The 16,893-nt window shown below is 43.8% G+C and overlaps 1 protein-coding gene across 1 annotated transcript in view; it reads right to left on the bottom strand.

Moving 5' to 3' along the window:
• The window catches only part of LOC146783199 (uncharacterized), a 153,525-nt gene that overhangs the window by 3,525 nt on the left and 133,107 nt on the right, over nt 1–16,893 (bottom strand). The window contains exon 2 of the mRNA XM_085632813.1: nt 3,919–4,021. Coding sequence (XP_085488939.1) covers nt 3,919–3,928 — 10 coding nt within the window. The 5' untranslated portion in view covers nt 3,929–4,021. The remainder of the gene's footprint in view (nt 1–3,918; nt 4,022–16,893) is intronic.

The following is a 16,893-nucleotide window of genomic DNA, read 5'->3' on the forward strand; positions in this document are numbered from 1 at the left end:
TTCATTAAAATATCACACGTAGGGATTTAAACCTTACTATCCAAGCGCGCCCAAGGTACTGGGCCACGCCACAGGCAAAGAGGGTCCTTGCATCCAATTTCACAATGCGCAAAGCAACACTATGTTCATGGGTGCCCAGTTGGCTACAGATTGGTTTATGCCATCTTGTTCTAGCATTCTTATAAGCAGGGCGAGCAAACATGAGATGGTCCACACTTTCAGTTGGTACCTTACAGCAGGGACAGTCTGCTGTTGTCTGATGTGGGGCGCTCCACTTTACAGCTAGCTCTCGTACCGGGAGTGAGCCTATCCTAAACTGAATATAAAGTGCCCTGTCTCGCGGTGTCTGGATAAAATCTAAATAAGGTTCTAAAAGTATGCGCTGCTTGTGAAGATAAAATTCTTCTGTGAGCCTTCCTAATCTCAAATTGCTAAGCTCTTGGGCGTCTACCCATGTCCAATATCGCTTTTTGAGCTCAGACTTGCTAGGTGGGGTTTGGGTATCCCACGACTCCTTGAGGCCAAGCGCAAAAAGTGGTTTTTTTTTTAGATTAAGCAACCAACTGATTCTTTGGTTGCCATCTAGGGCCATCAATTCTGTGAGCGCGGAGGCATAGCTGGCAAGCTCGGGGGTCTGTCGCAGGTGGGCCCAAAATAACAAGGCCCGCAGCCTGGCTATGTCTTTAAAAGATCGCCTACCCATGTCGCTCATCAGGGGTTTTAGTGGTACCTTGCTGGGGAGCGTCACTAGATCTCTTAAGAATTTGTGTTCAGATCTGTTAATTCCATCTACGTTGTCGAAACTCCATAATTCGGCACCATAAAGGGCTGAACTAACTGCTTTGGCTGCATAGATCGTAAGAGCGGGAGCCACCTGCCTGCTTTGCGAGGAGAGATGTTCTCTAGCTAACGCTCCTGCCACACATTTGTGGCTCAGAAGCATTTTGTCGATGTGATGCCGCCAATGCATTTTCTCAGTGAGCCGGATGCCTAGATAATCGAACGTTGTGACTCGCTCTAAGCGGGTTCCATCTAAAGTAAAATTACCTCTATATGGCCCATAGGGGTTAAACACCATAAGCTTGGTTTTGGAGGTGTTAACAATTTTGGAGGTGTTAACAATCAGCCCCCTAGACTCACAGAAAAGATGGAATTTATCTAGGAGCTTTTGGAGCCCAGCCGGAGTCTTAGACATAAGGAGAGTGTCATCCGCGAAGAGCAGAGTAGGAACCCTGTCCCCTGCCAGGGAAGGGGCATCAATGGAAATTTCATGATGAAAGCTAACCACCCCGTTCATATATAAGGAGAACAGGGTGGGCACCATTACACAACCCTGGCGTACTCCTCTGTTTACAGGGATCCTATCTGTCTTCTTGTCCATTTCATATCGGTGAAAAGTTTTTTTTTATATAAAAAAGAGGCACTCAAATCATTTTTGAAGTAGCATGCATGGTCTCACACATATGCTTGATCATGCCTGTGTGTGTCGACAAAATGATGTAGCCACCAGTGGCTGCTTCACCGCATGTTTTTTCTCCTTTTGTTCATGCTGAACAGGCTACAGCAGGAGCAACAGGCATTGGCAGAGCCAAAGGGGCTCAAAGGCGAGACCTATTGGCTTTGCCAAGGCTTGTTGGTGGTGGTGGGGGAGAGTGTATATTAGTTATGATCGTATTTTACTAGGTTTTTCTATAACACTCTTCTGCCACTGAAATGGCCTTGTAGCAATCTTGTATGACTACGCCGTGGTGCATACTCTTGTTTTGATCTTCTAAATTAAGGGCCAGCTTGTTATCCTACAACCAGCAATATAAAGACTGCTCTCCCTGTGGACACTTCTTGAATATACAAATTGTGACTTTCAAACAAATGTGTATATTGGTATGACAACCACCCATTTATCACACCACAGTGCTACTGAAGTCTCGAGATATCTATATAATCATGCACACAGAACCATTCATTAGGTAAATGTACATGACAATGTAACAGCAATTTATAAAGCACAACTAATATCCAAGAAATGGGCTTATAGGTGCTGGAGATCCAACTACAAAGGTGAAACGGCCAACCACCGTGGCTCAATGGATGACATGTAATCACCTCAAGCTAAATGCTTCAAAAACTGAAATCGGGAATTGCAGTGAATGCAAAAAATATGATCCTTTAACTTTCTAGCCAGCCAAACTGGGACTTGCACTAAAAATTAGCAAAATAAGTAGGAAATATTGGCTTCTTCTGTGTCTCTATACTTTCCATGAGTACTCAAGTGGACAGACTGTCTCAATCAACGTTGTACACAATGAAAACTCTTAAACACATATTTCCACATCTTGGATTTCCTCAAGATATAAGCAACAACATCATCCATTTTCTCCAAACATGATATTGCTAACAGCATTCCACTCTAAACTAGCTTAAGGCTACAAAGAATTCAGCAACAAAACTACTTCTAAATGTAAATATACAAATCGCATCTTCCCAGGCCTAAATGCTCTACTCTGGCTCCCAACTTCAAGAAGATCCTCTTTCAAACTACTGTGCACCACACACAGAGCAATGACTGGCAAAGGACCAAAATTCATTTAAGCAAAAATCACCAAATACTCCCAACACAGGAAGTTTAGTTCCAGCACCAGCAATTCCAGTTTTAGGAATTATAAAGCACCATGATTAATAATTTATGCTTACAGGAAGACAAACAAGGGTGGCTCTACCTTCTCAGCTCAAACTGCAAAACTATTGAACTCCTTACTTACAAAGTATAGAACCACTGAGAATCACTTAGAGTTCAGAAGAATAGTTAGGATCTGGTTATTCCAATAGGGATCAACAGATAATCTACATGATTATAATCTCTGGCCTCTCATCCTACAGACAACTGCCCCTCCAGGACCCTCTAATACCAAGCAGGACCCACATCAGCAAAATACCTTTACAAACAACTCCTTACTAATTCCAGGGTTAACCACATGCCTCTAGAATCTAGCCATCCATCTCAAACTAAATCAAAACAGAATAATTCAATGAAAACTCCAGAGAAGGCCCAACCCTTCATATTTTACCAGACAAATGTTAAAGAACCAGCTATCCTGACATACCATATAACTCCATACCTCATCTTACAATAAGCCATGTATGAAATCAAAAGAAACTAAATAATCTTCCATATCAATGTAAGCAAAAACAGACTGTGTCAACACCACTAAAAGCCAAATGAAACAACCAAAGACGCAACAACATAAATCACTAGCCCACAGGTAACAACCCCTCAATCTTTCTTTTTATTCTTTATACATCCTCAGATTGATCTGCTCTCAAAATCCTACTCCCACTATATTCCTAAAATTCCGAACAAAATTCACCCAAATTTTTTAGCCAGTGATTATTCCCTCTCCATCGTTTCTATTGAATGATCCTCTAATTACAGTCTATCGTTTACATGTCTTAAAGCCTTTGAGTCTTGCCTTCTCTGCCGCATGCCTATCTGCCTTACTCTCACCTACACTTCAGCAAACTAAACATGCCTCTCCTCACAAAAATTCCAAACTTGCTTTCTGAGTAACCATCGCTCCTTGCAGTCTAGCAATATCTCCCCTTTTCTAGCCTAGTTAAGCTTCCCAGTTTAACTCATCGCTCATCTCAAAACACAAACTCACCCTCTGTGCAACCTCTTCCTGCAATCAAACATTATCCAACCTCCTGCCATCTACTCACCCTTTTCTCCACTTGCACAAATATTCACTAATAATCACCCTTAACTGCTACTAACTTAATCTACCACAAGAAGCTGGTAGAAATGTCTCTAGCAGTTTCCTAAGAGCACACATTTAACCCAATAACCAACAATCTAAAACAATAACTAATAACCACTGGACTAATCACTTAATCTGTGTTACGGAGTAGCGTGCTACTCACCATGAAGCATTTCAACACCTCGTCTGGGGTAGTACGCTCACTTACTAGAAAGTAAGGTGGCCCTACATCTCCTTCAGTAGCACTGCTCCACACCCATTAGATGCTGAAAAAAAAACAATTTGGATCAAAAAAAAATCTGAAATTAATGTCAAAAAGCAAGAAAAGCTAATAAAAAGCAAGACAATTAATTACTCAAACATTAATCTCCTGAAACGAATGTAAAATTAATAATAAATAGATGCAGAAAAATGATATGGAACCATTCTTAAGCAATGGAAGCATTTTGTTCCACTAGCGGTGGAGTGACAAGAGCGTTCTGATCTTTCGGATCCGTGGCTAATCTTGAATCTGTGATCTAGCAAACACCTTGAAGGGTGGAATAATATCACACGGCATAAAAGTATGTAAACAGGTATTCTGTTTCATGGAATTTCACAGATTACTGTAATTAATGATAAGCCATACCTAAAATCATCCCTCTCCTGTCCATCCAACACATACAATCACTGATCAGAGCAGTTGTCCTATCAAGGCTATTCTACTGCATGGCAATATACCTCAATCCCCCAAACAGAAACATTACAAAACTAGATGTCCAAAACTGACCCATACGGATCATCTTTGGTCTATAGAAAAATAACCATGTCTCCTTGTTCAGGTCACAGCTATGTTGGCCAAGTATTGAAGACCAAATTCAACCCAGGATCTTCTGTCATCAGTGCAAAAACATCCAGATATCTATAAAACCTCTTCAAGTTTCGACAAATATCAACTGTGCTAGGCTCCACCTTCATCCCACAATGAAGGCTAACAAGATTCCAAGACAACATCCTGAAAGCGTCTGGAAGAAAACTCTCTAGAACAACCTTTGCATACAAATCAAGTCAGTTCAGTTCAGTTCAAAATCTTTATTTCGATGGTTTAAAAATCATCATAAAAAGTACATATTAAAAATACAGCAACATATACAGTTATACATATCATCAATATAAAAATAACCATCAGCCGAACTGTTACAATTCATTTAGGTGCAAATAGTGAGTTAGTCTCTAGTGTTCCTTAATCTCACTGCAGCTTTCAAAAAGCTTATCACTGAACATAAAGTGTACATATCGCTTGCTTTTTGGAGAAACAACAAAGCTACCTTTGCATGTCGGAATTTTCCACGTTTTAAAATATCAATTAAAAACATTTGTCTAGGTAAACGGTAAAATGGACATAATAATACAAAATGAAGGGTGTCCTGCGGAGACAAGTTGTCGCAGCCGCAGGCACCCTTCTGCTCAATAGTTGCAGTAAAACCCGATGGATAAGATAAAATATTATGCAACAAATTGAGCCTAAAACGACACATTAAAAATCTATCCTGTTGTTTATGCAACAGGAATAGATATGGTTCCATGCCCCCTGTCTCCTTAACTAGACAATGGGCTACCACTGAGCGTTTTGATGTGAGTGCTTTAGTCTCCCTGAGGGCTTCCATTTTATCCACCAACAATCTTTTAATTTGTGTTTTACTATTTCTTGAAATTAGAGCAGGGGTGCTAAAGAGTGTGTGCTGGCCTACAGATTCTAGGGTTACTTTAACATATTTCAGCCATGGGATTGACATTCCTTTGTCTCTTTGTAAGCAGTCATTAAGAATTTCCTTGCTTAGTTCAGCATCCGGGTTTGCCCAGATGCTGAGCCAAGCCAAAACTGGTTTAGTTTTGACCAAGTCAGCAATGTATGGGATACCAAGTTCAGAGTGTGCGATTTCAGCTGGTATCGTGTGTGGGATCTTCAGTATTCTGCGAATAAATTTATCTTCTTCCATTTGCAGATATTTAACATCCCTGAAGCCCCACACCTCTGCTCCGTATACCGCTTTGGCTATACTTATTGAGTTGTATAAGGTCATTACTTGCTCGGGGGACCCGCAGCCTAATCTTTGTGCGAAATTCAGGATTGCACCACATGACGAAGCTAATTTAGAGCAGCGTTCCTCCACCAATTTATCAAATTGATTTTTTTGATCAAACAGTAGACCTAAATACGGGAAGGTATTTACTATATCCATGACATGGGTCCCAATATTGAACACTGGTTTTTTAATCGGTTTTTTGCCTGCGATCAACGCAAATGACTTGGTCAGGTTTACAGACAAATCTAATTTTTCCATAAAGTCTACAAAACCATTAATCAATATTTGGAGACTTCGCGGTGTCCGAGCAAGGAGGACTGCGTCATCCGCATATAAAAGAACAGGTATTTGACGCTTTCCTACCCTGGGACAATCGGCTGCCTTGGCTACGAGGGTTGCCTCTAAGTCATTTATATATAGTGAGAATAGGAAGGGGGCAAGAATGCACCCCTGCCTTACTCCACTTGAACACGGGAAGGTATCAGTTTGTCCCCCCTCCATGCTATAGCGCACCCTCGCCGTAGTGTTCCAGTGCAGCTCTCTCAGAATGTTTATCAATCCCTGATCAATCCCCAATGCAGTCATCATTTCCCAAAGCTTACTTCTGTTCACGTTGTCGAAAGCCGCTGCAAGGTCCATAAATCCCATGTAAATGGTCCCATTACTCGCACAGGTATATTTAGCGACCAGTAAGTATAAATTTAAACATTGATCACTGGTCGATCTTCCCGCTCTAAAACCATACTGGGTGTCAACTATTGTGTGCTGTTCTTCCGTCCAGGCCATTAGACGATTTAAAACCACCCGCCCCAAAATTTTTGCCGAAACATCAATTAGTGATATAGGTCTATAACATTGGGGATTGTCCTTATTTCCTTTTTTAAAAATAGGAACTATTAGGGCAGTGGACCATGACCTCGGGAGTCCTGTTTTAATGGCTGCGTTTAGCACTCTCATCAAAATAGGTGCCCACAGATCAACATTACTTTTATACAGATCTGGGGGAGTGCCATCTGGCCCAGGTGCTTTGTTTGAAGTTAATCCATTAATTGCTTGCGTTATCTCCGTGAGTGTGAAGTCCCGTGCCTCATTCCTGTTGCCAACCCATTCCCCTTCTTGTTTACAGGCCTTGGAATTATTATAGAGCTTCTCAAAGTGGGCTACCCATTGCTGTGGGAGTATATTTGTGCTGACGACCGGTGTGTTACAATCATACAGAGAGGGCCTATTTATGATCTTCCAGAATTCAGTAAAGTCTCTGTTTTCACCAGCCTCTCTTAAATCCGCCCATAATTCCGCTTTTAATGTGGCTTTTCTTTCTAGGATCGTTATTTTATAGATTTTCCTATGCTTTGCCACTTCCCCAATATTCCTCGGCTTTACCTTTAGGCTTGACTTTAGATTTCTTAGTGCACGTGCACAATTTACATCAAACCATCTTGGGTGACTCATTAATTTTCTGGAGCCTTTTGCCACCAAAAGTTTCCCAACGCGTTCCGTTAGCTCCCTAAAAGCGGCAACTAAGTCAGCTCCCTCAATGTGGAGGTCTAAACACTCCTCAAGCCACTTTCTCCCCTTTTGCACCAATGCAATATAAAATTCAGGGGCGTTGATTTTTGCCCATTTTAACCGCCTTCCCTGATCGGTGGGATGTAGAATAATATCCAGTTGTTTATTCATTTTAGTATGGTCTTTGTACAGTATATCTATAACCAAAGGGTTATGATCGCTGAAGGCACTCCATTTGGTATTTATCATCCCAATCAGGTGTTTAGCGAAGGTGGATATAAAAATATAGTCTATAATAGACGAACATCCCCTTCCTTTGAAGGTCGGTATCAGGGTGCCCTCAGGTTCTGGGATTACCAAGTCAATGGTATGTACTAATGAGTGTCTCCCTAATATTTTTGATATTAGTATACCCTCGACTGTGTGCTCCAAATGTGGGCCCTTTTCAAATGGGCATAGATCCCAATGGGTAGTTACCGGTGTCAAACGTGCGCAAAGATGACAATTTAGGTCCCCCATTAGGAGAACGAATAAATTATCTCCGCCTTTTCTTAGATCAGATTCCTGTTGTAGTCTAAGATCTAATTCTTCCAGCACGGCATTAGTGCCACTTCCCGGGCCGGGGTTATAGAAGTTAAATAATTGTACCCTCAGCCCATGTCCCTGGAAGGTAACTGCTTGCAAGTTATCTGAGGTCCAAGCAGGCACAGTCCATCTCCCCTTCAGGTTAACATCAGCGTATATTAATAGACCTCCCTTTGCTCTACCAGCCCTACTCTCTCGAGCTGGTACAAAGAAGGATTTATACCCCTCTAAATAATAATTATCGGGCTCAACTGCCCATGTCTCCTGCAGGGCTATTATATGGGAATCCCTTAATTGCTTCCTCCATTCTGTATTGCTTATTTTCCCAGCAAGGCCTGCAATATTCCAGGATGTTATTTTCACTATTGGGTCCTGTGTCCCGGAGAGCCTTAAGCCATGGGTAACCAATTCGTGTACCTCCCTCCCTTCTAATAGTGGATCTGTCCTCTCCCCAATCTGGTGTTGCGGGCCGATTTCTAAGTCATTGGATGTGTGCATTCCCTCTGATGTTAGTTCACTTATTTCCGTGGGCGTCTTTAATTCCTTCCCTACCAAACATACAACTGATTTAATCAGTCAATCATTTTCGTCCAATGATTGGAGGGGGCTGAATCTATTCTCCCACTGTGGGCCCAGCGAGTTTAAAGGTGGGAAATAACTGTATTCACTATTCCTTATCCAGCCTCCATCTGTACCTCCTCCTTTCCCACCTAGATTGTGAGTCAGAGGGGGCACAGGGCCATTTCTAGGATAAAAATAGGCCAGAGGCAAAGTTCGAATAGTACTAGTTGCATTTTTGTTGTAATTTCCCAGTATATACTCCACTAACTTTGGGTTCCTAAAATTTGCGATAATGCAATCCCCTTCAATGTCTTTTCCTCTGTTGCCCAACCATGGTACTCTTCTTACATGGATGATTTCTCCCCTTTCCCTCCCCTGGAGCGGTCTGTGTGCATTTAACCAGTATATAATTTTATTTTTTAGCTCTAGGTGTACCTCCCTTTGGCCCCCCCTGAGTTCAGGAACCCCAGCGAAAATCACAACATAGGGGCTTGCTTCAGGGGGTAAATTTACTCCAGGGGGGGAGGGGTAGATTTTTCCCTTGCTAATAGGTACTTTCTGCCATGCATCCGCCTGCTCATGGGACACAACCTGCCCTGACTTTACCTGCGGTCTACTAGACTGATCTTTATTTCTGAGTTGACAGTCTTCAGTGTTTTCAGGCCGACCTCTATCCTGTAACTGGTCTGCACTTATAGATGGAACATGAACCTGGGCAGTAATGCATAGCTCATTTCTAGTGCTAGTGTTATCCATGGGTGGTGGCCTTGATGGGGGATTTACAATTGGGGTTGAATTTCCAGCAGGGTTGGAGTTACTTTCCTTCAACTTAGCCTGTTTATGAAGCTCATTAGTGATTTTATCTAGTTTGCTAAAGAGTGGCTTTATTTGAGCAGTGATGAAGGATTCTAGATGTTTTTGCAAATCAGCTATAACTGGTTGTAGCCATCCTGGGGGATTTAGTGGAGTTGATGTATTTACATCTATAGGCTCGTCCTCAGTTAATTGCTTCTTCCTACACTTATTAGAAGGTTTTGACTTCTTTGCTTGCGTGAACTTGGGGCCTCTTTTAGGCAACATAGATTTATCAGAGTTGAGTTTTTTTGTTACCTTAGCAATTGGTGAATCGACCTCTATTAGTTGCTGGCCACAAGGTAAATTTTCAATTGAAATATCCGGGCTGTTACCTAACAGGCTATCACACAGATTTACTTGTGGGCCTTGCATAGGACTACTGTGTGTTTGAGTATGAGGGTTTTGCGTGGGGGTCATTGATAAGCGTCTCTGGGTGCGTTCAATTTCCCCGTTTACTGCCCCAATGACCTTCCGTAGCATTAAATCAATGGCCGTTGGGGGTGCAGAATACCCGACAAGAGTATCAGTGTTAGATGGGCCATTTGACGTAATCAGCGGGGTGCTCGCTTTACTTTTGGTAGATCTAGTTTTTGGTTTGGTAGCCATTGCCCTCTTTATGTAAACAACCCCCTTACACCCAATATGGTGAAAACTAAGTGACCAGATATTATTCAGCGTTTGTTAATCAGCAGTTACCTACTCAATACAACAATACACCTCATATATATCAGTTACTCTATTACCTGTAGCGCTACACAACCACCACACCAAGCAACATATTTAACCTAGACAGTCCGGATACCGCTACAATATTCACAGGTTTGCAACAGAAGCTCTCATATGTCATACGAGTCCAGTACCCAATAATCAATTGTGACTGGACGTGGCCCAGCCCGGCCTCCTAGTGCCTCTGAGGGCCACAGAGGGCCCGCCCTTTGCCCGGGCTTAGCCCGGCGCGTCCCGCGCGCGTCCTCGCGGGACGAGCAACCGCCCTCAGATTTAAATGCCTCCAGGCGCGGGAAAGCTCGGGAGCGGGAGCGTCACCTGGTCCCCCTGGAATGCTGGGAGATGCAGTCCCTATCGGCGGAACCCAGCCTGGCCGATCGTGGCGTTGAGGGGAAAAGCAGTGCAAGTGTGCTCAGCGGAGCACAAGCCCGGCCGCACACAAAGGATTCCAGCAACAGCCCACAGAGTCCTCGCCACCGCCCTCAGATTTAAATGCCTCCAGGCGCGGGAAAGCTCGGGAGCGGGAGCGTCACCTGGTCCCCCTGGAATGCTGGGAGATGCAGTCCCTATCGGCGGAACCCAGCCTGGCCGATCGTGGCGTTGAGGGGAAAAGCAGTGCAAGTGTGCTCAGCGGAGCACAAGCCCGGCCGCACACAAAGGATTCCAGCAACAGCCCACAGAGTCCTCGGCACCGCCCTCAGATTTAAATGCCTCCAGGCGCGGGAAAGCTCGTCAGCGGGAGCGGGAGCGTCACCTGGTCCCCCTGGAATGCTGGGAGATGCAGTCCCTATCGGCGGAACCCAGCCTGGCCGATCGTGGCGTTGAGGGGAAAAGCAGTGCAAGTGTGCTCAGCGGAGCACAAGCCCGGCCGCACACAAAGGATTCCAGCAACAGCCCACAGAGTCCTCGCCACCGCCCTCAGATTTAAATGCCTCCAGGCGCGGGAAAGCTCGTCAGCGGGAGCGGGAGCGTCACCTGGTCCCCCTGGAATGCTGGGAGATGCAGTCCCTATCGGCGGAACCCAGCCTGACCGATCGTGGCGTTGAGGGGAAAAGCAGTGCAAGTGTGCTCAGCGGAGCACAAGCCTGGCCGCACACAAAGGATTCCAGCAACAGCCCACAGAGTCCTCGCCACCGCCCTCAGATTTAAATGCCTCCAGGCGCGGAAAAGCTCGTCAGCGGGAGCGTCACCTGGTCCCCCTGGAATGCTGGGAGATGCAGTCCCTATCGGCGGAACCCAGCCTGGCCGATCGTGGCGTTGAGGGGAAAAGCAGTGCAAGTGTGCTCAGCGGAGCACAAGCCCGGCCGCACACAAAGGATTCCAGCAACAGCCCACAGAGTCCTCGCCACCGCCCTCAGATTTAAATGCCTCCAGGCGTGGGAAAGCTCGTCAGCGGGAGCGGGAGCGTCACCTGGTCCCCCTGGAATGCTGGGAGATGCAGTCCCTATCGGCGGAACCCAGCCTGGCCGATCGTGGCGTTGAGGGGAAAAGCAGTGCAAGTGTGCTCAGCGGAGCACAAGCCCGGCCGCACACAAAGGATTCCAGCAACAGCCCACAGAGTCCTCGCCACCGCCCTCAGATTTAAATGCCTCCAGGCGCGGGAAAGCTCGTCAGCGGGAGCGGGAGCGTCACCTGGTCCCCCTGGAATGCTGGGAGATGCAGTCCCTATCGGCGGAACCCAGCCTGGCCGATCGTGGCGTTGAGGGGAAAAGCAGTGCAAGTGTGCTCAGCGGAGCACAAGCCCGGCCGCACACAAAGGATTCCAGCAACAGCCCACAGAGTCCTCGCCACCGCCCTCAGATTTAAATGCCTCCAGGCGCGGGAAAGCTCGTCAGCGGGAGCGGGAGCGTCACCTGGTCCCCCTGGAATGCTGGGAGATGCAGTCCCTATCGGCGGAACCCAGCCTGGCCGATCGTGGCGTTGAGGGGAAAAGCAGTGCAAGTGTGCTCAGCGGAGCACAAGCCCGGCCGCACACAAAGGATTCCAGCAACAGCCCACAGAGTCCTCGCCACCGCCCTCAGATTTAAATGCCTCCAGGCGCGGGAAAGCTCGTCAGCGGGAGCGGGAGCGTCACCTGGTCCCCCTGGAATGCTGGGAGATGCAGTCCCTATCGGCGGAACCCAGCCTGGCCGATCGTGGCGTTGAGGGGAAAAGCAGTGCAAGTGTGCTCAGCGGAGCACAAGCCCGGCCGCACACAAAGGATTCCAGCAACAGCCCACAGAGTCCTCGCCACCGCCCTCAGATTTAAATGCCTCCAGGCGCGGGAAAGCTCGTCAGCGGGAGCGGGAGCGTCACCTGGTCCCCCTGGAATGCTGGGAGATGCAGTCCCTATCGGCGGAACCCAGCCTGGCCGATCGTGGCGTTGAGGGGAAAAGCAGTGCAAGTGTGCTCAGCGGAGCACAAGCCCGGCCGCACACAAAGGATTCCAGCAACAGCCCACAGAGTCCTCGGCACCGCCCTCAGATTTAAATGCCTCCAGGCGCGGGAAAGCTCGTCAGCGGGAGCGGGAGCGTCACCTGGTCCCCCTGGAATGCTGGGAGATGCAGTCCCTATCGGCGGAACCCAGCCTGGCCGATCGTGGCGTTGAGGGGAAAAGCAGTGCAAGTGTGCTCAGCGGAGCACAAGCCCGGCCGCACACAAAGGATTCCAGCAACAGCCCACAGAGTCCTCGCCACCGCCCTCAGATTTAAATGCCTCCAGGCGTGGGAAAGCTCGTCAGCGGGAGCGGGAGCGTCACCTGGTCCCCCTGGAATGCTGGGAGATGCAGTCCCTATCGGCGGAACCCAGCCTGGCCGATCGTGGCGTTGAGGGGAAAAGCAGTGCAAGTGTGCTCAGCGGAGCACAAGCCCGGCCGCACACAAAGGATTCCAGCAACAGCCCACCAAATCAAGTCATAGAGTGACTTCACTACCTTCAAAAATTCCCTAAAACAACTTCTACTCTGAAGACAATGCTACTTCAGAAAGCATATGTCTAACTATACCTCCTGCTTCCTTTCCTATGCTCTCATGCCCATGAGACCTCTACTGCATGACACTACGGTATCTCAAACGTTCTCCAAAAATAATAATATCCATCTACTGAACAAAAATATCTGGCAATCCCCTTTCTACTCTGTCTGCATGTCCGGACGCAACTTCCAATCTAGATCCATGCTTCCCATTTTTCCTCATCTAGCCACATTTTTCCCTTCGATAAATCGATTGATAGATTTATCTGTATCGGGTTCTCGTCTTACAATATACTGCACCGGGCAAGTGGATAGTCCCTTTCTGTCACTGTAAGTAATACTTTATTTGTTTCAATTAATTAAAATTGGTACGGAAATGTCATTGCACTTACAATATAAGTAAAAAAACAAAACATTTGTCACCCTTAAAAGATTTTGAGCGAGACGCGCGAGCGCGCAAATCAAAATGGCCGCCACCCGGTGAGCTCCTTCGCGTTTTCGCCCGTTTTTATAATAAAACGACGAAATTCTGTCAGTATATGGCTTAAAATGAGGTCGCTGCTATAATTATAAGTCAACCTGCATGGTGAGGAGGTTTCAAGCTTTTTTGGTCGTCGGAAGTGGTGTTTCTGGCTCCCTGGTTCCTGCTCCCAGCTCTGCACTGAGGTACTGCCTGGTTTGTCTGTCAAAAGGGCGGGGTATACTTCAGGAAAGGGCCTGGCTTGGGCCTAGCCACACCCCTAGTCCAGTTTAGCTGCTGCACCAGTCATTTTGAGGATTGCTTTGCATCTTTTGCTATATTTAATCATGAACTGTTCTTTTTTCTTCAAATTTCATTATTTTTTTCTCAGAAATGGATAATAAAAATCCTTTCAACAATAAAAGGAGACAGCAGGTTTCACCTCCTCCAATAAAATCAAAAGTAGTGTAGTCATCTGAACCTTCACTATCTTTAATTCTAGAGGAAATTCAGGCACTTCGTGCTAATACAGATACTATTGCGACTGAAATTAAAAATGTGCGAAAAGAAATGGCGAGTATGTCAATGAAAATATCAGATAACTCAATTAAAATACAGGATAATAAAGTCAAAGCCGATGCTTTTACCCCACTTGTGGCGAAAATATCTCCTATGTGCTCTCATCTTTTGGACATGGAAAATCGCAATAGACAATACAACCTTCGCATATTTAATTTACCAGAAGAGGTTGAGGGAAATAACTGTAGACTATACTTAGAGAGCTTAATTCCTGGTCTTTAAAATATCAAATTTCCGGAAAAATTTGAAATTGATAAGGCTCATAGAATTCCTTCACGTCGCAACCCTCAACATACCAAGCCTAGACAAATGATATTTAAAGTTCTTCGTCATCATCATTTGGTTCTGATCAGGAAAGCAGCCAGAGAAATTCCCTCATTGATGGTCAATGGTCATAAAATCTTTATTCATCAAGATTTTGCTGAGGAAACTGTTGCAATACGTAAGGGATTTACTGATCTTCGCCCTCAATTAAGAAGCCTTGGATACCAATACGGCCTTTTTGATCTTTCAACAATGCGCATTTGGAAAGATAATTTTTCAAAATCCTTTCAGCGTCCTGAAGAACTGCGACATTTTCTAGATCAACAATTACAGCATTCAATGGACACTCATGGCCCTACTACTTGACTTTTTTTTACAGTATAATCTTCTCTGACAGATTTATAAATAATTCATAGTATTTTGGGCTCTAACGGTTCCGGCCATGCTTGAAGAGCGTGTGTGCGTTTCAATGTTCATATTTGTGTATTTTGTTTGTCTTTTTTTCTATGTTTTATTTTCTCCTTTCCCTTTTTGCGTGTTCTGGAGCTACTTTCTTCTCAACATTTGTGCCTTTTTCTTACTTCCTCTTCCTAACCCTTCTCTCTTTTTTATTATGTAATGGCTAATATTAAAGTAGTGTCATTAAATGTTAAAGGTTTAGCCATTCAGTGAAGCGTACACAAATTTTAGATTATTTGGGTTGTTGCAAAGCTGACTTTTGTTTTTTACAAGAAACTCATATAGATGATAAAATCTTAAATTATATGAAGAAAAAATGGGTTGACAATATTGTTTCTTCTCCTGCTAATGTCAAAATTACAGATACGGATGGGAGATATTTAATTGTTAAAGTTAAAGTTCATGATTCTATCTTATTTCTATTAAATGTTTATGGCCCTACTGCAGATGATCCTGTTTTTTGGTCTAATCTTTCAACTGAGGTTTTAAAAATTGGTAATGTGCCTTTAATTGTTGCAGGTGATTTTAATGTCATATCTGATCCTTTATTAGATAGATTATCTCGTACTAAATTTCATCTTCCTAAGGTTTTTTTTGCTTTTAAATCATTTCTTCAAACCACTAAGTTAGTTGATATTTGGCGTCTACATTTCCCTACAGAAAAAAACGTTACATTTTTTTCAAACCCACACAACTCTCATTCTAGGATCGATTTTATATTAGTTACAAGACAGCTGATCAACTCTGTCACTACCCCTATGATTGGTAACATTAACGTCTCTGATCATGCTATGATTTCTTGTATTTTAAATTTTAATTCAACCTTTACTAAACAATCTAGTTGGAGAATGAATTCTAATATAGCTCTTAATGAACATAATAAACCAAAACTCTCCGCCATTCATGATTTTTTTCAGTTTAATCCTGAAGGTTCTACTTCAATGGTTAATAGATGGGATGCTTTTAAAGCTTATATTAGAGGGGTTACTATTTCTATTATGGCCCATGAAAATAAGACTTTTAATGCCAATATTAAAAAGTTAGAAAAACAAATAGCGAAATATGAACGACTTTTTATTACGTCTAATAATCCCCAATGTAGAGTTAAGCTGCAAAATCTTCGCTATGAATTTAATACAATTCTTAGTAAAAGAGCTGGCATTCAGATTTCTAAAGCCAAAGTTAAATTTAGTTTTAATGCAAATAGATCTGGAAGACTTTTAGCGAATTTCCTACGTATCAAAAAAGACAAAACTCAAATCATTTCTATTCATGGCTCCAATGGTAAAATTGCTTTATCTCATAATGATATTGTTAATTAATTTTTGGATTTTTACTCTAAGTTATATGATAAACCTGATTTTCATAATGATTCTTAAGTTGATTCTCTTTTATCCTCATGTGGTCTACCTAAGATTTCTCAATCAGATAAAATTGGGCTTGACTCTCCAATTACTAAGGATGACATTTTATCTGCTATAAAATCTCTTAAAAAAAATAAATCTCCGGGTCCTGATGGTATCCCGGCGGAGTTTTATAAAGAGTTTCAGTCCCATCTTTTACCTTATTTCAACTTTTTACAACGTTTGGCTCTTCAGGAATTACTTCAGGTTCTTTTACTGAGGCTTTAATTCTTCTTCTTCCCAAACCAGATAAAGACCCCACCCGTGTGTCTAATTATCGCCCTATAGCCTTAATCAAGATTGTAAATTATATGCTAAAATATTAGCCACACGATTATCCCCTGTATTAGATTCTATCATACATCCAGATCAATCAGGGTTTATGAAAAATAGACACTCTGCAAATAATACAAGAACTTTGTTACATGTCATTGAACAAGGTCATACGTTAACCATTCCTGCAGGAATTATGGCTTTGGAAGCCGAAAAAGCCTTTGATAAACTTCATTGGCAATTTTTGTTTCATGCTTTATCGTCATTTAATTTTGGTGACAATTTTATCCGCATGATTTCAGCTCTATATTTTGCTCCTACAGCTCGTTTATTTATTAATAGCCAAGTTTCAAATCAATTCTCCCTTTTTAGAGGTACTAGACAAGGGTGCCCCCTTTCCCCGCTATTATTTTTAATTGGTATTGAACCTTTTCTTGCCTCTATAAGA

The sequence above is a fragment of the Triturus cristatus genome, chromosome 11 (assembly GCF_964204655.1).
Source record: "Triturus cristatus chromosome 11, aTriCri1.1, whole genome shotgun sequence".
NCBI classification, from domain to species: domain Eukaryota; kingdom Metazoa; phylum Chordata; class Amphibia; order Caudata; family Salamandridae; genus Triturus; species Triturus cristatus.